This window comes from Prionailurus viverrinus, chromosome X, assembly GCF_022837055.1.
Source record: "Prionailurus viverrinus isolate Anna chromosome X, UM_Priviv_1.0, whole genome shotgun sequence".
Taxonomy (NCBI): Eukaryota; Metazoa; Chordata; class Mammalia; order Carnivora; family Felidae; genus Prionailurus; species Prionailurus viverrinus.
The window spans coordinates 30,506,740-30,529,370 of record NC_062579.1 but is presented as its reverse complement, the minus strand read 5'-3'; the positions used below and the strand labels follow the sequence as shown (position 1 = coordinate 30,529,370).

General features: G+C 40.5%; 2 protein-coding genes across 11 annotated transcripts in view; one reads left to right on the top strand and one right to left on the bottom strand.

Annotated features, from left to right (window-relative positions):
• The window catches only part of OTC (ornithine transcarbamylase), an 80,722-nt gene extending 77,974 nt beyond the window's left edge, over positions 1 to 2,748 (bottom strand). The window contains exon 1 of the mRNA XM_047843438.1: positions 2,647 to 2,748. Within this exon, the coding sequence (XP_047699394.1) occupies positions 2,647 to 2,699 (53 nt within the window). The 5' untranslated portion in view covers positions 2,700 to 2,748. The remainder of the gene's footprint in view (positions 1 to 2,646) is intronic.
• Positions 2,749 to 2,957: 209 nt separating this feature from the next.
• Positions 2,958 to 22,631, top strand: part of RPGR (retinitis pigmentosa GTPase regulator) — a 56,639-nt gene continuing 36,965 nt past the window's right edge. For 5 of the 10 annotated variants that reach the window (XR_007148874.1, XR_007148877.1, XR_007148876.1 and 2 more), the window contains exons 1-8: positions 5,889 to 6,121; positions 7,832 to 7,957; positions 8,441 to 8,533; positions 9,988 to 10,050; positions 11,988 to 12,146; positions 14,045 to 14,194; positions 17,301 to 17,459; positions 22,003 to 22,158. Coding sequence is in view for 6 of the 10 variants with exons in the window: in XM_047843429.1 (XP_047699385.1) it covers positions 5,959 to 6,121; positions 7,832 to 7,957; positions 8,441 to 8,533; positions 9,988 to 10,050; positions 11,988 to 12,146; positions 14,045 to 14,194; positions 17,301 to 17,459; positions 22,003 to 22,158 (1,069 nt within the window). In the remaining 4 variants the exon portion in view is untranslated. Of the gene's footprint in view, positions 3,023 to 5,888; positions 6,122 to 6,235; positions 6,318 to 7,831; positions 7,958 to 8,440; positions 8,534 to 9,987; positions 10,051 to 11,987; positions 12,147 to 14,044; positions 14,195 to 17,300; positions 17,460 to 22,002; positions 22,159 to 22,631 lie in introns of those variants that run through there. The other 5 variants (XM_047843430.1, XM_047843433.1, XM_047843432.1 and 2 more) reach the window with 5 other exon arrangements.

Genomic DNA, 22,631 nt, shown 5'->3' with positions numbered 1-22,631 from the left:
GATAGACACTGGATATCTATCCAAAAGAAGTTTTGGCATTTGTCCGAAAAAGAACCCAAAAAACAAAAAACCATGAATAGCCAAAGCAGCTTTATTTATGAAAGCCCTAATGTGGAAATGACTCAAAGGTCCACCAATAGTTAAATGGATAAATAAATTAAGGTATATCCCTAAAAATGAACAAATTACCAATACACACAACTTAAAATAATTTCAAAAACACTATGCTGAGCAAAAGAAACCAGACATGAAAGAAGTTGTACAAAAGACAATACTAACCTATGACTGATGAAAAATCAGAATGTTTTTTTTTTTCTCCTAGGAGGTGGGAGTGGGGAAGGAAATGTTCATCTGGCTTAGGCTGGTGGTTACATGGTATAATGGTATAAACATCTGCCAAAGCTCATCAAAGTATGCACTTAAATGGGTGCATTTATTCTATTTCAATTATGTCCGATCAGATTGACTTAAAAAGGAAAACTTGTTTTGTTTCTAATTACAAACACTTCAATTGTGCATTTAGGAAGAGAAAATAATATAAGTCACTCACATATCCACCACTCTGATCGAAAAGATGTCAACATTTTGCCATATTTGCTTTATTTTTTTAATGTTTATTTATTTTTGAAAGAGAGCGAGAGAGACAGAGCACAAGTGGGGGAGGGGCAGAGAGAGAAAGAGGAAGACACAGAATCTGAAGCAGGCTCCAGGCTCTGAGCTGTCAGCGCGGCACCCGACGCGGGGCTCGAATTCACGAACGGCGAGATCATGACCTGAGCCGAAGTCAGACGCTCAACCGACTGAGCCACCCAGGTGCCCCTTGCCATATTTGCTTTAGATCTCTGTTATTTTTAAAGAAGCAAACCATTACTGATGCTTGTTCCACCATTCATCCCTTCTTTCCTGTTCCAGAAGAAATGACTCTCCCTAATGTGATGTACATCATTCCCATGAATGATCATATTGCATATACGTCACTCTACAAATATTCTATTTTTCATGTTTAAATTCTTTTTCAACAGGGGTACCTGGGTGGCTCTTGATATCAGCTGAGGTCATGACCCCAGGTTCATGGGATGGAGCCCCATGTCGGGCTCCATGCTGAGTGTAGAGCCTGTTTTAAGATTCTCTCTCTCTCTTCCTCTGCCCCTCTCCCCACTCATACACCTCTCTTTCTCTAAAATAAAATTTAATAAAATAAATTATTTTTGATAAAATAGCATCATATAGTGCATACCATTTTGTAATCTTATTTTTCTCAACATTACATTTTTGAGAATTCTTCATGTCCATACATGTATAACTGGCTCCTTTGTTATAACTGCTATATAATATTCATTCCGGTGTGAATAAACAGCCTTTCCATGCCTCTACTGGTGGACATTTAGGGTCTTTCCACTTTTTTCTAGGATAAACAGTGCTGTCGTGAACAACCTCATGTATGACACTTTGGGCATAGTTACCTTTTCAACTTTATTTAGTTTGGCAAATTATTTAAATAATGTGATCGTACTAATTTGCATTCTCACTAGCAAGCGTCCCATATTCCTAAATACTCAAACACACTTAAAATTAATAATGTTATTATTTTTGCCAATAATATGAGTGTAAAATGTTATCTCATTATTACTTCTTTTGCATTTTCCTTATTTCCAATAAGGTTGAATATCTTTTTATATGTTTATAGGCTATTTGGATTTTTATTGCTGTGAATGAAATATCCTTTGATTATTTTATATTTCTTATATTTTTGTCTTTTTCTTACTGCTTCATTGGTATTCTGTACATACTCTGAATACTAGATCCTTTATCCAACAAATTGTCTATAATCACATTTACCAGCCTGTTCATTTATTGCTTCCATAAACTACTTCCTATGCTTATGAGTTAAACTCTTGCTACATAAAGTGTGATCCATGGACCAGGAGCGTCAGCATTAGCTGGGAATTTGTTAAAATTGCAGATTCCTGAGGCCCACCCACAATCTGCTAAATCAGAAACTGCATTTTAACAAGACTACTGGATGATTTGTATGTGCATTAAAGATTTTAAAATAGCAGATTAAATGATTAAGAAAAGTGTAAATTTTCTTCCGTGAGTAATAGGATAGTCGTCCCCACCTGCCTTCTGCTGCTTTTCTATAAATCAAATTCCCTGGCTTTGGACCCAAATGTCCTCAGTTAATATATCCTGGAGCTGCACCACAAAATTTCAGCAAAGAAGCTATTAGAATCTGATTTGTAAATGTGGATGTTTATGGGATTTCAGAGTGGGGTTTTCAAAGTGGAGATACACCTGTTTATCTGAGTCCAAAGAAAGAAACAGTGGTGGCAGCTACATTGTTATACAACTCAAAATGCAAGCCTTGGAAGTTTCATTGAGTGCCCCCAAGAAAGGAACTGGTTCGGCGAGGAAGCGTGATCTGTCAACTGTCTTCCTTGTTTGTACCTGCCTCTATTTTTAAGTTGACACAAAATGCTCCACAAATGAAAAACAACTAAAATTAATAGGGGGAAATCCAAGAGTTGTGCATATTGTCAGACGTGCGATGACTCCCGTATACCTACATGATTTCCTGAGGCTAGCCACCTAGGAAGGGGCACGGAAAAGAGCACGGGACTGCAGCCAAGAGTCAGAAAGTTATACCTTAGAACTCCCTGCCTTCTCCAACACGAGGGAGGTGATTCCACAGAAACCATCGGCCTATAGGGATGTGGCAGAGATATTTACCACTCCCTGAATGTCTCAGGTGCTCCCACATTTCCCCGCCTGCCTGCAGTTCACAGGGGCACAGCTCATGGGATCAGGCCAATGGGTTGTAAGAAGCCCAAACGTGTCACCTGTTGCCTGAAACATTTCATTTCCTGCTTCCTCTCTCTCTTGGCCTGCTATGGCAACCAAAGAGGTCAGGAGTCACAATGGTGCCTTTGTAAGGTTGTTGAACCTCCGTCAGTTGTCCTGGCCCCTGAGTGATCAGTGAAAGAGGATCCTCCCAGTGAGCCACGTTGGACATGTAGCATGAGTGAGGAAAAAACATTTTTGTTCGTGTTAAGCCACTGAGATTTGAGTGTTTCTTACAATGCAGCATAGCCTGGGTTATGCTGATACAGGGAGCATAGATGAGTCTGCCTTATTAACAACAGCTAACATTGCTGAGTGTTACTTTCTAGTCCAGGCACCGTAGTATAAGTTCTATGTGCATTATCTAGTATCTCACAATAACCTTCGGAGATAGAAAATAGTATTATCATATATTATATGACGTATGTGATATGTACCTATACCATATGTATCAGTTTTATATAGATATAATCTACTATATGTGTGTATGTATGTACATATCAGTGGTATATTGTACACGGAGGCTTTCTTCCTTTCCTCTTGTTATGCTAAACGTACTGTCTCTCCTTCTAGCTAAGACTAGTCCCTTCACATGAGATCTGGATGCTATCTCTTCCTTATGTTATTGGTTATTCTTTCACTCTCTTGAACCTGTGTTTTCTGTCCTATTCTGTTTGCCCCTCAGTATTCTCAAGTCTCCCCAAACTTATCAGAATCCCTCCATCTACCCCCCTTCCTCCTCCTCCAAATACTATCTCCTGTCCCCTCTTATTCCATCTCAATCTCCTGTGTCTAAAGTGTTCACCCTCACTTGTTTCCTTCAGCTTCTCCCACTCTCAACTCCAGTATTATTTCTTCCTCCATCACTCTACCAAACACCTCTTTTCAGCACTACTGGTGATCCCTGCATTGCGAAATCCAGTGGGCAGCTTTCACCTTACCTCATTTCTGAGCGTCGCGTGACAACTGACCACACCCCTCCTGTTGAAACCCTATTCTGTCCAGCTCTCCCTCCGTGGTTTCTCTCTCTTTTTTAGCTTCATCGTCTCTTGCTGGGCCATTAAATATTGGCCTTCATCACAACTCATCCTAGCCTCTCTTTTCTTTCCTTCTATAGTCACCATATAGCCAGTCTTTTATAGTCACTTTTATAGCCAGTCTTTCACCTAGAAGTCTTTCCCAAGGCTTCCTAGACCCAGGCACCCCCAAATATGTGCCTCTATCTGGGACTCCTACTTGCCAATTGGCTGCTCAGCTCGGCACCTCCAGTTGGATGGATGCCTTAGTGTGCTCAAGGCTGAACCATACTGTTCCCTCCGCCCCACCTACTTTACTCCACCCTTCCTTTTCTTTCCTCAGTGTTCCCCATCTTGGTGAATGGCACCACCCTTCCCCTATTTGCTTATGTTGGAAACCCTGGAGTAGAGCTACATCAATACCTTCTGGAATGCTCAGGCAGCAAAATGTGCTTTCTCTTTTTGAAATTAAAAAAAAAAAAACAACTAAAGCATATCATAACTAAAGTAAGTGTTTAGAAATTCTTATTTTCCCATAGTGACTATTATGATGCTTTCGTAAAGAATATTAACCTTTTCCCAAAATAATTTAGGGCCCTTTGCTGTTGTTGTAAGAGCTATTTGTTAGCCCTGCACTGCCTAAGAGTCAATAGTCAGACACCATTCCCTGTTGGTTCTGCCTCCTAAGATATTTTCAAATCTGCCTGCTCCAAATTTGTCAGAACACCATATGCCAAGCCATGGTCACTGTTATCTGCACTAGCCTCTGAACCCTCCTCCTTGCTCCAATTTACTCCCCACAGATCAGCCAGGTAGAGTGATCCCAGGAATACACATGGCTGACCCTGTCACTCCACTGCTTAAAACCCCTCAGTGGCTTCCCATTGTCCTTAGGATAAAATCTCAGATCCTTAACAGGCCCAAGACCCTGCCACTTTGCCATGAGCCAGTGTTATCTCTTTGAGCTCCTAGAAAGGGCTACACTTTTTATGGGTCCTTGCCCACAATTTACTTTCTTCCCAGAGCTGTCTCACCTCTCCCTGCTTCTCCTTCTTCAGTTCTTAGATTTAATGATATTTCTTTAGAGAAGCATTTCTTAACCTCTCACACCAGGTCAATGCTTTCCCTTAAACACTTTCTTGGTAACTCCCGCTTGATGGTTTGTGTATTGCATAGTTTAATCCCTCCTTCCCATTTTAATCAGACTCCCTGAGAAAGCCAATAACATGCTCTAGTACACACAAGATCCCTGAATCCAGCTTTGTTTATTTCTAGAGTCCGTGGCCACAACTACCACATGTGCATACATTTACTCCTCCTGGAGGATGGCTTTGTGCCTCTTTGTTTTATGATGAATGGGAAACTACAGTTAGTAGAAAAATACAACATTTCTGGATGAATTCTAAAGCAATGATGTGCTGCTGTTGGCGAATCTCTTTGTGGATTTTCTTTCAGTAGCAGATTGCACACCTCAGCCATCTTATGTGGGAGGACAGAGGGGAACACTCAAAGGACAGGTTGGGCAGGCTAAGCTAGACCCCAGCTCTCCCCCATTGTATGACCTCCACATCCATAAAAGGGAGTAACATTAAGTGCCTTACAGGACTGCAGTAGGGCTTATTAATTCAATAAAGATTTAATGAGCATCTAGTATATGCAAGGTCTCGATTTATATGCTGGGGATACAAATGCCTTTTGTGGATATTTAACATAGTGCCTATTTCATTTATAGTTATAGATGGTCACTTATTACTAGTATTATTACATTTGTGTGTCGACGTTTGCCTGTGTCACACAGCCTGAGTGAGACAGCAGGTGATATTTGTGACGTCTGTCACTACCCTTAGGAGGACCCCGCAGGGCCTGGATCTCCACATCCTCACTGAACGGCGTGGCCGCCCTTCCCCTCCTGGCCACCAGAGGGCGCGCGGCCTCTACCGCCCCGCCCGCAGCGTTTGCGCCTGCGCCTGCGCCGCGCCGGGCGCCCGGCGCCAGGCCTCCGCCCCCCTTCCCCAACGGCCGCCCCGCCTCCCGCCCCAACGTTCCGCCCCCGTTGCCCCTAGCGGCTGTTTGTTGACTTCCGGGAACGCGGCAGTTGCCGATGTCCGGGGTGTCGCTATGGGGACTCGGGGGGCTTCCGCAGCCCGCGTCGGGGCTGAGAAGCTGCCATAGACCCCGCGGAGTCGCCCCCGCCACCTTCCCGGTTCAGGGGCAGGCTTCCCGCACCGCCTTCGGCATGGGGGAATCCGAGGAGGTGGTACCCGGTGAGTCGCGTCCGCGGTGGTGGCGGCGGGCCGGGAGGGAGGGTCCGCGGGCGGGCGGGCGGCCAGGTCCCGCCTCCGGGCCGCCCAGTTGGGGGAAAGGCCCGGGCGGCGGCCGCGGGACTGGGTCCTGAGCTCAGGCCGTGCCCGGGCGCAAGACTGAGAGGAGCAGAAAGGAAGGGGGGAGCACGGGGAAGCGGTATTTGTGTTTCTTCTTTCTTTTAAAAGAAGCTTTCGATGAGTTTCTCGAAGGCAGGGGCGGTTTTTACCTCCCAATAAACTTCCCAAAGTACCTCCTTCGAGGTCTCCAGGACGCAGTTGTGTATTGAATGCAGTAAAGAGTGGGTGACCAGGGGGTCGGGTGTGGGGTATAAAAGCTGTTAGCGAGTGCTCGGTGAAGACTATTTCCCTCAGTTCCAGAAATAACGTTTGACATTGTGACCCTGTACCATATGTATAGCGTAGCAGAAACAGACGTTTCATGAAGTAGTGCTTATTCTAAGCACTTGGTCTGCACTCGGATCTTTTCTATAGTACATCCCTTTAAAAATGCTAATCGTGACCTACTAAATTGATTTTCTGACCCACTAATGGCTCAAGAACAAGAGTTTAAAATAACACTGGATTACAGCAGAATCAAGTATTCACTGAAATAAATAAATATGTATTGTGTTTTCTGCCATGCTCTTGGCTCTGACATGATTAGATTTCTGACCTCCTGGACTTCACAGCCTAGTGAGAGATACTAGAAAGTAAGCAAAATGACAATACCATTTCACAGTAAAAACCAGTGGACAGAGCACAGCCACCAAACCCTGTCTTGTGGTGAGGGGATCAGGGCGGCTATCTGGAAGGCCAGAATAGGACAAAACAGTTAAAATTATTCATCCTAGGAAAACCCAGAGCCTGTTCTAGAACCTGGCCTCTCACATCTCAATTATCAGTTTGAACTGACACGCCTCACAGTTGTTCTCAAAAGATTTCTTATAGTGCCTAGTCTTTCGTATATTATTATTTATTATTAATACTTATGTTTGCTATGTTTTACTTTTTGGTACCCATTAGTTTCTTTCTGTGTGATTGTTCTTGAGATTTCCTCAGAATCTGGATCTGGCCTATCTGGGTGTGTGTGTATGTGTTTAAATGGTTATTGGGAACTAGTAGAGATTTTTGGTCTCTCTCCAAAATGGTACTGAACCAAAGTAGTTTGTGAATACTACACAGATCAGGTAGTGTTCATTCATTGAGAGCGTTAAATCTCAACGTACTGTATTGACAGGATGCTGATGATGAACCAATACTGTCCTGTTCCCACGTGTGGAGAAAAGCCTTCATTGAGGGGCTGGACCATGAGGTGTTAACCAGGGTTAACAGCAGGGGTTGTATCAGCTCATTCCAGGGAGCAGATGGTCCACCTGGGGACAACAGGACTTTTAGTAACGGATGACTGCCTTATTTATTTATTTATTTATTTTACTTTACACCCGTAAATGAATAATACATATACAATTTAGCAGATTTCATAAATAAAAGTCGAATCAAGTCTGAGGAATAAGACTGAAGTAAGGTAGAAAGAGAGCATGAACAGTGCTGGAGTGGAAGCAAAGCGGACAGGAGACAGGGAATCGGTATAGACAAATTACTGAAAATGTCTTTTAATAACAGGCCGCAGAGTGAAAGTTGTAAAATAGAAACTGTCGTATGTTTTTGCAGATTCAGGTGCTGTGTTTACTTTTGGAAAAACTAGATTTGCCGAAAACATTCCCAGCAAATTCTGGTTTAAAAATGATATACCTACAGTTCTTTCCTGTGGAGATGAACATACTGCAGTTGTTACAGGTTAGTATTGAAATCCTAAAAGAGGATAGTAAGGCTTAGAGCATCCTGAATCTTAGAGATGTGCTGTGTTTGAAACATGTTGGATATATACTCTGCTTTACCAGAAATGTGATTTTTCTTTCTTTTACCAGAGAATTCTTGACAATTTGATTCATCAAGAGAGTGTTTTCAATTTTAAATTCCCTGAGTATATTTAATTATGATTTTCTATGCACACTACTTTCTTGGAATATATTTATTTTACTGTATCTATATAATCAAAAGTGATTACTGTATAACCTTAGACACTTTTTACACCTAACAGAATCTGTAGATGGACAGTTAAAATAATTCGCTTTAACCTGGGCAAGGTAACCGGTTTCAATATGGAAAAGCAATACAACTCTTAAGTATAGCTTTTTTTATTGCTTTGTGATGACTTCATCTCTCATCACTTTATGTTGAAAATGTTTCACTTTCTTGTGTCTTTTTCCTTCCCACCAGGAAATAATAAACTTTACATGTTTGGCAGTAACAACTGGGGCCAGTTAGGATTAGGATCGAAGTCAACTGTTAGCAAGCCAACGTGTGTCAAAGGTTTGGGGTCTTTTCTTCTTTATTGCTTGAAATACTTAAACTGCATACAGTACTTTTATGCTGATTGTAATGTTCTTTAATATCATATTAAAAATAAAAACCTTTAGTTCTTTTATTCTCTAGTATTTACTTGGCTGTTATTGGTGTTTAACTTTATTTTTTATGTGATATTCGGAACTACTTTTATATGTTAGGGTCTAAACATCACATTGATTTTAAGCCCAAAGACCACAAAGGAAGTGATGATTCTTCAGTATTGCCCTTGAATATCCTTTTGTTTTGCCTGTTTGTAAACCTACTTAAATATTACTGTTATTATATATACAAAGAACAACCGATACAATATATTAGAATTTTGAGCTCTGTCTCATTTGTCACAAGTTGTGGACATCATGGTTTTATGTGATTGCTGGTTTTAGAAGTTCTACTTTACCCTGCGGTATATAGTGAGTAGATGTACTGAGTGAGACATTGGGACTAGGGGTTGGTTAATACTGGTGTCCTTACAAGAACAGGACAAACTATTTTAAATCAGGACTGTCCTCAAAAACGTGGGGCGTATAATACCTTTACAAAGCTTTCTTGGCATTATGTGCGAAACTTCTGTTTGGCTATAACCTGCGGACATCAGCTAAGCGTGAGTGGTGATGGAGATTCCTTGGAATGTGACACCAGCAGTATTCTTTATCTTCGTAGCCAAATTTTTAATTTCAGCTCCAAATTGCAGTGTAATTTAGCATATCCATGCTATTCATGGAAGTTGTTATGGAGCTTTCACAGTATTCCACTTGGTCAAAAAGTATTTATGGAGCACAGTCTCCTAAACCCTGGGTTTATTCACAGTCCTTATGATCTTTACTCTCAAATATCTAATACATGAGGTGACAGCATTGTCTAGACTCTGAGATCCTTGACACCAGAGGCTCTGTCTTAGTGATCTTTGCAACCCCTATGCTAAGCACTTAGAGGGATATTCTGTAAATTTTTTTGAATATGCAAATGAATGAGTGAAGAACTTTAACACAGGTGTATGCCTATGAACATGGGACTTGTAGCATCTCATTGTGTGAGGTAGAAGGTGACCTTGCTGATGGTGATAGCAGATGAGGGAATAGATGAGGTTGGTGGGAGGCATCATAACAGTGCAGTGGATCTCAGTACTTATTAATTACCTGTTTTGAAAAATATGTAGATGCCTAGGCCCTACCTCAGACCTACTGGTGCAGATTCTCCAGGGGCGGGGCTGAGCTATCTGCATTCTCAAAGCTCCGCTGGTTATTCTGATGCACGGCCAGTTCTGAAAACTTTTGGTTCATTCCTCAACATCAACTCGGGAGTCCGACAGGCCTGGGTTTAAATCTTACTTCTACTACTTAGTTACCCTTGGACCTGGGTTATTTATCATTCTCATAACCATAAAATAGTTTAATTGTCCTATCTTTTTATATTTTTAGCTTTAAAACCTGAAAAAGTGAAATTCGCTGCCTGTGGAAGGAACCACACCCTAGTCTCAACAGGTGTAGTATTCAATCTGTACGACTTCCTGCCCTGAGGACTGAGGTCGCACTGCAGTAACATTTGTGACTTTGTAAAATTAATAGAAATGGTACCTTGGCAACAGTAAGGTTAGGATTTTTAAAAATGTAAATGGTTGGTATACTTGTTTGCCTTTGAAAATATGTATTTCAATGTTAAATGGCTGAAGAAAATCCTCTTTTCTTGGATTATGTCAAGGGGCAGATCTCCTTACCTGTGTGCACACCTCAAGGGCCACTTGCTCCTGGTCTTGCCTTTCCCTCTTTTCTGAGGGTTAGTGGAAGCCGCCCCTGAAAGGCTATTAATGTGAGCACAATTCCAATCAAAATCCAAACTGTGTGTGTGTGTGTAGAAAGTGACAAGGTAATTTTAAAGTTTATATGGAAAAGCACAGGACCTAGAGTAGCCAAAAGAGTTTAGAAAAGAACAGAATTGGAAGACTAGCACTACTGATTTCAAGACCCGTAAAGCCACAGTAATCAAGACAGTGGGCCATTTGCAAAAATAGGGACAAAGATTCACAGAACAAAACAGTCCAGAAGTAGACCCACGCGCATATGCCCAACTAACGTTTCACAAAGGTGCCGGGATAATCCAATGGGGGAGAAAGTCATCTTTTCAAACAAATGCTGCAGGAACAAATGGAAACCCAGGCACCTATCACCAAACCTCCTTTCCTACCTCCCTTCCGTGTTCAGGTTATTCTCACTGCCTCCAGCTTCTCCTGGGCTCTGTGCCCTCATTCATACTTCTTCCTTGCTGAAATGTCCTTCTCTTTTTCAGGTTCTTACCGTTTAAGATAAGTCTAAGTCTTCTTCCATGGAAGTTTCCATGGCTATTCAACTTTGACTCATGCAGCTCTCTGAACTGCTTTAGCATTCCACCAGCTCTTGTTCATGCCATATGTGTTAAATTGTGTGGTCCTATTCCACTTGGCCTTCTAGTATGTTCCATTTGAAAGCTAGTCTTGCTTCCTCAGTTGGGTTTCATTTTTTTCCTAAAATTCTTTAAATTTTTACTGATTCAGGCTGATTTTGCCCTCAGTTTCCCCTATAATTTAATTTCACGTACATTTTTATGACTAATTTTTAATGCATGTATGGTTTTAAAAAACTACTTTAGAGCTTACTGGCAATTTTTATTATCTAGGCATGATATACTTCATAATTAATGAAGTAAACATTTATATAGTACTTACAATGAGCCAAGTGCTGTTCTAAGAATTTTATGTCAGCTAATTTAATCTTTATAACAACTCTGTGAAGTAGGCAGCATTTTTATCCCCATTTTACAGAGGAGGAAGATGAGCCACTGAGAGGTTAAGTATAGCTTGCCCTAGGTCACACGGCTGGTGAGTGGCAAGCTGGCATTTATACCCAGGAAATCTGGCTCTCCAGTCCTTTGTCCTAAACACAATACTATACTGCCTTCCTATTTAGCTTGAAAATTAAAATAATTACACAACATAGAGTTTTCATGTTTCTAATTATATTCTCTGTGGATTTGCCTCATTTGACTTGTTACATATTATATCTTAACTTTAATGGGCATGGAAGTTAAAATTAATGAACCACATCTCTTTTAAAATAGTTAGATTTGGATTATAAACTAATTTGGAAATTACTTTCCCCTTTTTTGCTCTGAATTAATAAACTGCTGCATTAGCAAGGAAATATATTCCCCACATTCTGTGCACTTCAATTGCTACTTAAGCTCTAGACTGATTTAGGAAATCTCACAAAAATATATAACCCTGCTTGTTTTGCTTCGTTTTTGACAATGAATTGAAGTTCAGCAAATTGTAGGATAATGTCAGCTTTCATCTTTCTTCACTGTTAACAGAAGCAATATCTGGTAACTGGCCCATCTTGTAAAGATGGTGACTCTGGTATACTGATGTTTTCTTTTCCGTGTGCAGAAGGAGGCAAAGTGTATGCAGCTGGAGGAAATAATGAAGGACAGCTGGGACTTGGTGACACCGAAGAGAGAAACACTTTTCACCTAATTAGTTTTTTTACTTCCCAGCATAAGATTAAACAGCTCTCTGCTGGATCGAACACTTCAGCTGCGCTAACTGGTGAGACTTTGTTCCATTTCAAGCTGGGATCCATCCCTTTCCCTTAGACCAGGTTTTACCAACTCAGTAAACTGACGACAGCATTACTATTTAGTTTTCTTTCATTAACTGTGTTTTCGGAAGACATTTAAAATCGAACTTTGAGTCATGACATATATTACACTTTTGTGCTTAGAGTCAGACGTCAACACTTAGCTGCTGTGCCGTCCATCTACTCCTTTAGATGTTCTTAAATACTATCTTCATTGTATAGTGAAAGTTTTATTTGCAGCTTAATGAAGTTGCTATCAGAAACATGGAAATCTATGGGATGTATGTTACTAAAATACAGTCTGTAACGGTCATTGTATCTCTCTGGCCTCCCTCTCAAAAGCCCATCTGAGAAATGTCTTCAAAATTGGAGCGAGATCTCCCTGGTGCCTGTGAGGGAGCTGCCGGCGGGCTTGTGGGTTCCTGTCGGCAGAGCCGGTGACTTCCCGCCCGGCTCCTGGCTGTCAGGAAGGCCAGGCTCAGAGCCGCAGCCCCACGCCTCCGTCTCTGTCTGCCGTCCACTTAACAATTTGACGTCCTTCTTTTGGTTCTTGTTCTCAGTTTTCCTTTTATTTGCCTCATTATTACACCACTTCAGAGATTTAAAAAATTTTCAATTTAATGAACAGACATAGGTCTTGATAATTTCCTTTCTAAAGTATCATACCCAGCTTAACTTTTTCTTCCATCGAAACCCTTGTCAGAAAGAACATAAGCTAATGTGTTTCGGAGATGCTGTATGTCCTAATTCTCCGGAGCTGTGTTACATGTTTTCAAGTATAAATTATATTAAAAAAGTGAAATATATTTCTATGTATTTTTGTCTTCCTTTAAAACTTCATTTTTCACAGTGCTCTCAAGAGCAAGATCCTCCAGGCCCTTTTTTTTTTTAAATTTTTTTTTCAACGTTTATTTATTTTTGGGACAGAGAGAGACAGCATGAACGGGGGAGGGGCAGAGAGAGAGGGAGACACAGAATCAGAAACAGGCTCCAGGCTCTGAGCCATCAGCCCAGAGCCCGAAGCGGGGCTCGAACTCACGGACCGCGAGATCATGACCTGGCTGAAGTCGGACGCTTAACCGACTGCGCCACCCAGGCGCCCCTTGTCACTATTTTTAACCTAGATCCTTCACTTGGTAGTTTTAAATTATTTTATCTTGTTTAATCTACCAAACACAAAAACAGTGCTCAAAATCTACTGTACTGCACTGCCCTTTGTACACTTCAAAATTTATTCAATGACCTTATTTATTTTTTTTTTAATTTTTTTTTTCAACGTTTATTTATTTTTGGGACAGAGAGAGACAGAGCATGAACGGGGGAGGGGCAGAGAGAGAGGGAGACACAGAATCGGAAACAGGCTCCAGGCTCTGAGCCATCAGCCCAGAGCCCGACGCGGGGCTCGAACTCACGGACCGCGAGATCGTGACCTGGCTGAAGTCGGACGCTTAACCGACTGCGCCACCCAGGCGCCCCAGGCCCTTTTGACCTAGGACTTGCCCAGGAGATGTCCAGTGCCAGTCATGCTGTCATTCAGTTGCAGGAAGACTGCTTGGAAGGAGGAACCATTTTCTGTTTAGAGATGGTAGACTAGGAAAAGGTTCTTGTAGGGAAAAACACTCTGTCTTTGCTAGTGAGATCAAGATATGGACACGATTTGCATCACATTATTCTCTGTCCTTTACCTCATAGAAGCATTTCATAATAGAAATTGAACTCTTAAGTAGCTAGCTGGTGTGAATACCTTAGCGTTTTCTCTCAAGACACGTAGTTTTTCTAAATTAAAAAATCAATGGTGTGTTGGAAATAGAGTGACTTGATAGTATTGCTACCTCTTAAAACCTTCTTCCTTGTGTTTTCTTTATAGAGGATGGCGAGCTTTTTATGTGGGGTGACAATTCTGAAGGGCAAATTGGTTTAAAAGATGTAACTAATGTGTGTGTCCCTCAGCAAGTGACCGTTGGGAAGCCTATTTCCTGGATCTCTTGTGGATATTACCATTCAGCTTTTGTAACAAGTAAGAAAGGACATTTTGGATTTATCATGGTCTCTCCCATTTCTAAGTGTTTACTCAATAATAAAATGAGCTAACATTCTACAGTTCTGTGGAAATGAGGCCATGGCCGTCTATTTAATGAAATAATTTTGGCCTGTTTTGGGTCACAGTGTTTCTCCATTTTAGTGATGAGAGTTTATAATTTCAAACTCACTGTGACAGGCTAACTTTTCAGTGAATATTAGGTCTGTGAGAAAAACAAAATGCAGATGTTAGAAACTCTTCTCAACTTTGATTCTCAAACTTCTTGGATTCCTTGGCGTTGGAAATGAGACCTATGGGCCGGTTTCCCCTGGGTGCATTTGCCTGTATACTTAGACCTACTCTACTCTTGTCCTGATAATTTGCTTTTATTTCAGCAAGAGAGTCCCAGGCTTTCACTGTGAGAGCAGGGATATAGAGTAGATGAAAAAAGAAGATTGCTCAGTATGGGATGTGATTTCCTTTGCTGGGACTTTGCTCAGTATCCACAGTCTCTCCCTTTCCAGGGCTCCCTGGCAACCCTTTCTGCCTTAGTTAAAATATTTAAAATGTTTTCATCTGCACCTACACCAGGAGTATTGAAGTATGATCCTTCCATCTTATCAGAGGTTTTTCTAAGCACGAAAACACCTAGAGGAAGTAGTTTTGTGGCCCCTCTTACATATCTCTAAATCTTTGTTTTATACATTTACTCCGTTTTTCATGCACGTCAGATTCAGATTTAGAAAGTGCTTATTGGCCCATCCCGGTGGCTCCAGATCTACCAATGACTTGGTAGCATCATGGTACCAAGAGAGGGCAAACGCCCAACTCACCTGGCATTGTTCACCACTGTATCAGCTTGTGTCTCGAACAAGCTAATAATAAATATCACCGAATGAGGGAGGGAGTGAATGAACAATTAGTTGTGTTCCTTGGGGCAATGCTACCTACCAACTTACTGGCAATTTCTGGGCTTGTGGGGTGGCTCTAGTCTGTGCTCACTTTATGAGACAAACAAAGAGAGCACACAAATGGAAAAACAGTCCAAGCAAAAACCCCAGGCAAAAGCATTGTCTTATATTTAGATTTTAATAAAAGTGCCAGATTCAATGTTATGAGCAAACTCTGCTTTGGCCAGCAGGAAAACAAGGGGAATTGCTCGTCATAACCAGCAGGCATTACACTGAGCATTTTTGTTTTGTTTGTATTTATGCCTTTTTAAAAACAGCTTTATTGAGTGGAACTTAAGAAACAAATGAGCAAAGGGGAAAAAAAGAGACAAATTGAGAAACGGACTCTTAACTATAGAGAACAAACTGCTGGTTACCAGAGGGGAGGTGGAGGGGGTGGGGATGGGTAAAATAGGTGAAGGGGATTGAGGCGTGCACTTGTCGTGATGAGCACTGGGCGATGTATGGAAGTGTTGAGTCACCATATAGTACACCTGAAACTAATACAACACTGTACGTTAACTGGCTGGAATGAAAAAACAATTGTTTTAAGTCAACAGACACAAAACCAGCTTTATTGACACGTAGCTCCCATACCATACAATTCACCCATGTTAAGATGTGAGGAGCAGCAGGAAATTTATAGACAGAAGTGGAAAGAAACTCTTTTGGACTTAGTGACTCCTTTCACGTGAGAGGCAAGAGGCATGAGAAAAGAGGAAGGGAGCTGACATATGGGACACTTCTATGCCAGCATTTGCTACTTGATTTTCTATGCTGATCAGTCCGGAAAACTGGTACAACTGTCTTTGTAGTATTTGATCAAGTTTTAAGTGGTGCATACCAGGCATGTCCCACAACTTCCCTAAGTTCTGATTTACTAGAAGGACTCTCAAGCTTCAATAGCAGGTTATACTCACGGCTAATATTTATTACAGCAAAGGATACAGAGGAGGAACAGCTGGAAGAAGATACCTGTCTTCCAGAGAAGTCTAGCATATGCTCCCTAGTCCTTTCTCTTCTGAGGCTGCACAGGACGTGCTTTCTCTTTGGCAGTGAGCTACAGGGATGTGTGTGTGATGTCCCTGCCCAGAGAAGCCCACTGTATTCTCAGGGCCTGAGGCTTCTTTGTGGGGGGCTGGCAAGTGTAGGTATAACCTGCTGGCAAGTAGTCACAGCAACTGAAACTCAGGTCCCTCGACAATGAAACCAGGTGCCCTAAGGACCCACGCTGGCATAAATCGCTGCCTCAGGTATACAAAACAAAAATGTGAAGCACTAACGAAGAATACTCCAAGGGCCTCATTCCCCGGGGTTGGTCCGTAGTCAATTGTGGTTCTCTTGGAGACATGCAAGTGATAAGCAATCAGATGTACCGTGTTCCCTCTTTGCTCACACCAGTGGTGATATGTTCTGTGTCAGATTACATTATATATCTACAAAGATTTTTAAGTTCCTGCCTTATAGAATTCAATTATTATCCATTTACAGAAATGGGTAAAAAAAATGTACCTGCCTTCAAGAAGCTCATAGTCATGGTGTGATAAGTATAGCAGAAGCAAGTCAAGACTACTAGTACGGACAAGACAGTGACTAAACATCAAGAGTTCCTTGATAAGAGAATCTTTCTGGAGGAAGTGCCATCTACTTGAGTAAAATCTGCTATCTTAAGGCTTACTCAGCATATTTACTTCACACATAAATGAGTTTTTTAAAACAAATTTCATAAAACATTTAACAAGTATTCATTAAATATTTCATATACTGGACACTGCTAGGTTCTTGGAATACCAAAATGGACAAGACAAAATCCATGTCCCTATGTGGGCTTAATGTCTAGTCGTTTTGCTTTACTAAAAGTAAGTGGAAGTAAGATGGTCTTCTCTATGTCTTATGAAAGAGCTAAAATCCTTTTCTAGTTCATTAGTAGTGATGGTTGTGAATTCATGAACATTTTGGGTTAGAATAATCAAGGGGAAAAGAAAACCTTAGCTTTATTTCCTTACCATGCAGTAAAAATATCTCAAGAAAGGTTAAATTTATCCAGGTGTCATTGAATGCATTTTTGGTTGAACGTGAGAACGTGTACCTCAAAGACCAGTATTTTGTCCGTAGGTCTGTCATCATTGACTACTGTTCTTTTCCTTCAATAGCGGAGGGAGAACTGTACACGTTTGGAGAACCAGAGAGTGGGAAGTTAGGTCTTCCCAATCAGCTGCTTTGCAACCACAGGATGCCCCAGCCGGTGCCTGGAATTCCCGAGAAGGTGGTCCAGGTAGCTTGTGGTGGAGGGCACACAGTGGTTCTCACAGGTACGTGTGGAACTCGCTGCTGCGTTCCCAACTTTCTGTGCTGGCTAATGAAAAAAACATTTACGTTCATTTTCTTTTATTGTGATGAGAAAGCTTCACACCTGATCCACCCTCTTCACAGATTTTTAAGTCTGTAATACAGTATCGTTATCTCTAGACACAGTGTTGCACAGCAGATCTCTAGAACTTATCTTGCGCAACTGAAACTTTGTACCCATTGATAAGCTGCAACCCTTTCCCCCTCCCGACCCTGGCAACCACCATTCTGGTCTCTGCTTCTATGAGCTTGACCGTCTGAGATACCTCACATAGGCTGGCCTTGCATCTGGTTTTTACTAAGATCCCCACCTTTGATTTCCATCGTTAACACACATTCCTGGCCTATGGAAGAAATTTGTAAGTAGAAAAAAATGAATCTTTTTGAATTGTTTTGAATCTTTTGTTTGAATAGTGGACATTTTCATGATCTTAACACCTTTAACGGCAGCAGATAACATTGTTTTAGCTTGTTTTCAAGGACCGTTTTCCTCGCCCACGCGTGTGTGTATATATATTCCATATTTATCTAAAATTGATGTTATTGGGGGTGCCTGGGTGGCTCAGTCAGTTAAGCGTCCGACTTCAGCTCAGGTCACGATCTCGTGGTCCGTGAGTTCGAGCCCCGCGTCGCGCTCTGGGCTGATGGTTCAGAGCCTGGAGTCTGCTTCGGATTCTGTGTCTCCCTCTCTCTCTGCCCCTCCCCCGTTCATGCTCTGTCTCTCTCTTCTCAAAAATAAATTAAAAAAAATTAAAAAAAATTTTTTTAAACAAACAAACAAAATAATAAAATTGACATTATTTTTCCTGAAACATTTTCTTTTCCCTGTTCATACTATTTTCTACATGTCATTGATGATTCTTTTCTTTGTGATATTCACAATGTAGAAGTTGGTAATTTCTTTGTGATTTTTATGTTCTGTTATAGTAATTCATCAAAAAATGTTAAGTTTTAAATTCTAGATAATAAAAGAAAGTTAGAGCCTTAAACACAATGTCACTTTTGGCTTTTGAATTTCGTATTTGGTATGACATGTCACTTTTCAGGATCCTAGTCAATCCGGTGAAATATATGTACTTCTTGATAATACACTTATTAAATTGCTGCCCCTAAATTTGTTCAGCATCAGATTTCTTTATGACGAGTAGTACACAGGTAATACAGTCAGTGAATTATTATGGGTTTTTTTTTTTGGTCAAAAAGAAATGAACAGTTTCTGAAGTTACCACTTAATCGTCAAGTAACCCAAAGTTAGCATTCTAGACAAATTTTGAATAATATCCAATTCTCAGATGATCTGCTTAATGTTGCAAGGTGATTGAGCAACATTTTACCTTTAGATTTCCCTCCCTTCTATCACTTTGCCTTAACTTTTTGGTCTAAATCCCAGTCATGCTTATTAAGCTATGGTTTTCCATAATTACAGTGCCCCAATGGGATCCTTTTTCCAGGTTAGAAATAATTTTTTTTTCCAAGACCTCCACTCTGAATTTTGGAAATAATTCTGGGGTTTAAGATTTCTTTGAATTTCTGCTAACAGAATGAATTTTCATATGTTTTTGGAAAGATTTGTTCTAGCAGAGCCTGGGTGGCTCGGTCCGTTAAATGTGCAGCTCTTGATTTCAGCTCAGGTTATGATCTTCCAGTCGTGAGAGTGAGCCCCTCATCTGGCTTTGTGCTGGACATGGAGCCTCTCTCCCTCTCCCCCTCCCTGTGCCCCTGCCCTGTGCACATGCGCGCTCTCTCTCTCTCTCTCTCTCTCTCTTTCTCTCCAAAAAAAAAAAAAAAAAGATTTATTCTAGAAATTAAACTTTTAAATTAATCTTTATAAATTATCTGAAAATGTATTCTATAGGCAGAAATACAACTTATTCTTTATGTGTCATATATTTTCTATAGTTTCTACAAAGATTATAGAAAGAATTTATTAGGAGACTGAAGCTTATTCTAAAGGACACAAATATTGATTATATAATAATAATGTCATTCAGCCATATATTATAAAATACTGTTATAGAAAATGAGCACCCAGATAATCCATAATACTTTTAATTATACTTAAAATTTTAAAATGCGCTGAAGCGTGATATTTTCTTGCAGGATTATAAAAATTTACCTTTCTGTGGATTTAATTTTGAGGTTAAAAACTTTGCTGCCAGAAATTGTTCTCTCTAGATTCTTGCAGCCTTCAGGATGTCACAGAGCAGTAAAGTTTTCATATTTAAAATTTTTAATTTTGTGAAAAGAATAGGAGGACCATCAGGGGTGCCTGGGTGGCTCAGTCAGTTAGGTGTCCACCTCCAGCTCAGGTCATGATCTTGTGGTCCACGAGTTCGAGCCCGCATCAGACTCTGTGCTGACAGCTCAGAGCCTGGAGCCTGCTTTGGCCACTGTGTCTCCCTCTCTCTCTGCCCCTCCCCCACTCACACACTCTGTCTCTCTCTCAAAAATAAATAAATAAATAATAAATAAATAATAAATAAACAAATTTTTAAAAAAAGAATACAAGGACCAAAAGACAGTTGCCATGTTCTGATTTGCATTTGGCTAAATATGGACATTGCATAAAAAATGTAAGCGTTCCATCATTATACCATAAATAACAGGCATTTCAAAACAAATATTAATAAGCTCTCAATTCTATTGTAAAACACACTCTCTTAAATTATATACATTTATCTGTATGGAAAAGTCACTACTTTACCTGTTTTTCACATATCTCCACGGACCTGTGACAGCTTTATATGATCCAGCCCTGGTGAGAAACCTGTGTCCCGGAGTACAGTGTGGACAGAAATGTTTAGTCCTAACTGATGAAGAAATGGACCCGAAGCATGTATTGATTATCGTTGACTAAGTGCTAAATTGAATACTTGAGAGCTATAGAATACTGTGCAAGACCTTAAAGGAAATAATAGCTAACCATCTGTTCCAGACCATTCCCTTCACTAAAGGAAAGGGCTTGGGTTAGGTGATTCTATGGGGTCCCTCCCTAGCATTCTTTTTCCTTTTGTCTGTAACTCTGATCTTAAAAGCTGTTTGGGTATCATTCATTAAAATACTTTAAAGGTAATTTCAATTAGTTTATTGCTGATGAATTTATTTAAAACATAATGTTTCTACATTGACTGTAATAGGTTAGAAAATGAAACTACTGGTTGTAGTGAAGGTATGATTAGTTTCTTCTTAGAATCAGGGAGACAGTGGACTCCTGTTGAGAAAGTGTCAGCCTGGAACTTGGGATACACTGAGTGAGACAGAGTGATAGATGTAATCTGGTATGTCATCCACAGCGTTCCCGACAAACAAAACTGTCCTGCTTATAAGATGGGGTCCATAGTGAAGTCTGGATCCCAAGGGAAATAAGAACTTACCTTAACTTCTCTAGATTATGTTTGGACAAACTCAAATTCTGTACATGGCAGCAAGCTACTAGTCATGAGATCAAGTGTATTCTGAGAAATCAGAATAATATGGAAGCTAATAAAACTGGTTTTCCTAATAGGGTATTATTAATCAGCATCAAATTACATTGTTAAATGTTACAAAGGTGATATGGCTAAAAATATATTAGTTGCGACATGTAACGTCCTTAGGTAAAAGAGTCTTAGGTCATTTTTTAAAAAATGGAAACTGTTGTCATTGCTAATCATCCAAGTACCCAAGAGCGTACCCAATAGGGTAAGGAGCAAAACTTGTGTAGCCTGATTCAGGCTGCCGAAATGGCTTCATTTTCTAGGCTCATCTCAGCCTGCGCAAGCTAGAGTGATTATCGGCCAGCAAGAGATAGGCACTTGGTTTTTTATGTTTATTTATTTTTGAGAGAGAAAGAGAGAGAGACAGACAGAGTGTGAGCAGGGGAGGGGCAGAGAGAAAGGGAGACACAGAATCCGAACCAGGCTCCAGGCTCTGAGCTGTCAGCACAGAGCCTGACACGGGGCTCGAACTCAATGGACCCCAAGATCATGACCTGAGCTGAAGTCAGATGCTTAACCAACTGAGCCACCCAGGTGCCCCTGGTGACTTGTAATTCTCATGTAAATTCTCCTCTGAAATTGTTTTACAAAATATATTATTCTGTTAAACTACTTTTGAAAAGTAAGGAGTTTTTCTGGAGGAAACACTACTCATGTTTTTATTTTAAGGCAATGAAAGGAATTAGCTTAATGACAACTGATGCTGTTTTTAAAAAGCTGAGTGCTAATTATAAGGACATGTTAGGTAGTTCACTGAGTTACGTGTCTTCAGCAATTCTTCTTATGGTTATCCGTAAAAGATAAAACCAGGCCCATGCCCTAACTTTTAGAATTGTGTGCCTTGTCATTTTTCTCTTCCTTTGTCATTGAGAATGTGTACCTAGGCATTAGGCATTCTTATATGGGTATTTCAGAGGCACTTAACTTTCATCATGAAAGTTTGATTGTGACAGTTTTTCTAGCTATAATGGTGACTGTGTCTGCTTCCCTGCATTCCTTTTCTTATATTTATTTGCTCATTCCCTTTCAGAGAAAGCCGTGTATACCTTTGGGCTGGGACAGTTCGGTCAGCTGGGTCTTGGTACTTTTCTTTTCGAAACTTCAGTACCCAAAGTCATTGAGCATATTAAGGATCAGAAAATAAGTTCTATTTCCTGTGGAGAAAATCACACAGCTCTGATAACAGGTACAGATGAGAATTTCTGTTACATATTTATAGAACTGGGTATGTTTTAGTACAAAATAAAAACTATGTGGAATGATTGTATCTAACTTAAGCAAAGGAATCAATAACTGACAAAATAGAAGTTCTTGTTTAATATGCCAAAGTGTAAAGTTGTAAACTCTTTTTTAGTATTTGTTCAATTTAAAATCAGTGTAAATGATCCAAAGATTTAGAACCTCAAAACAAGTCAGTGCTATAGTAGTATTATACTCTGGCAGGAAGCTGGAATCTTTTTGAAATTGCATCAGTTTGCAGGCTCTTAACTCTGCTCAGGCCAGAGGAAAAAGTCTTATAAGAAAGAACCTACTATAAAAGAGTCTCCACGTTCAGTCAGACACAGCTATATTCTGGCTGAGTCGGTTCCTACGAACCTTTTGCCACTAGGAGGCGTTTTCAGGAGTGACTCTGCTACTTTCTCCCCAGTGATCGAAGGG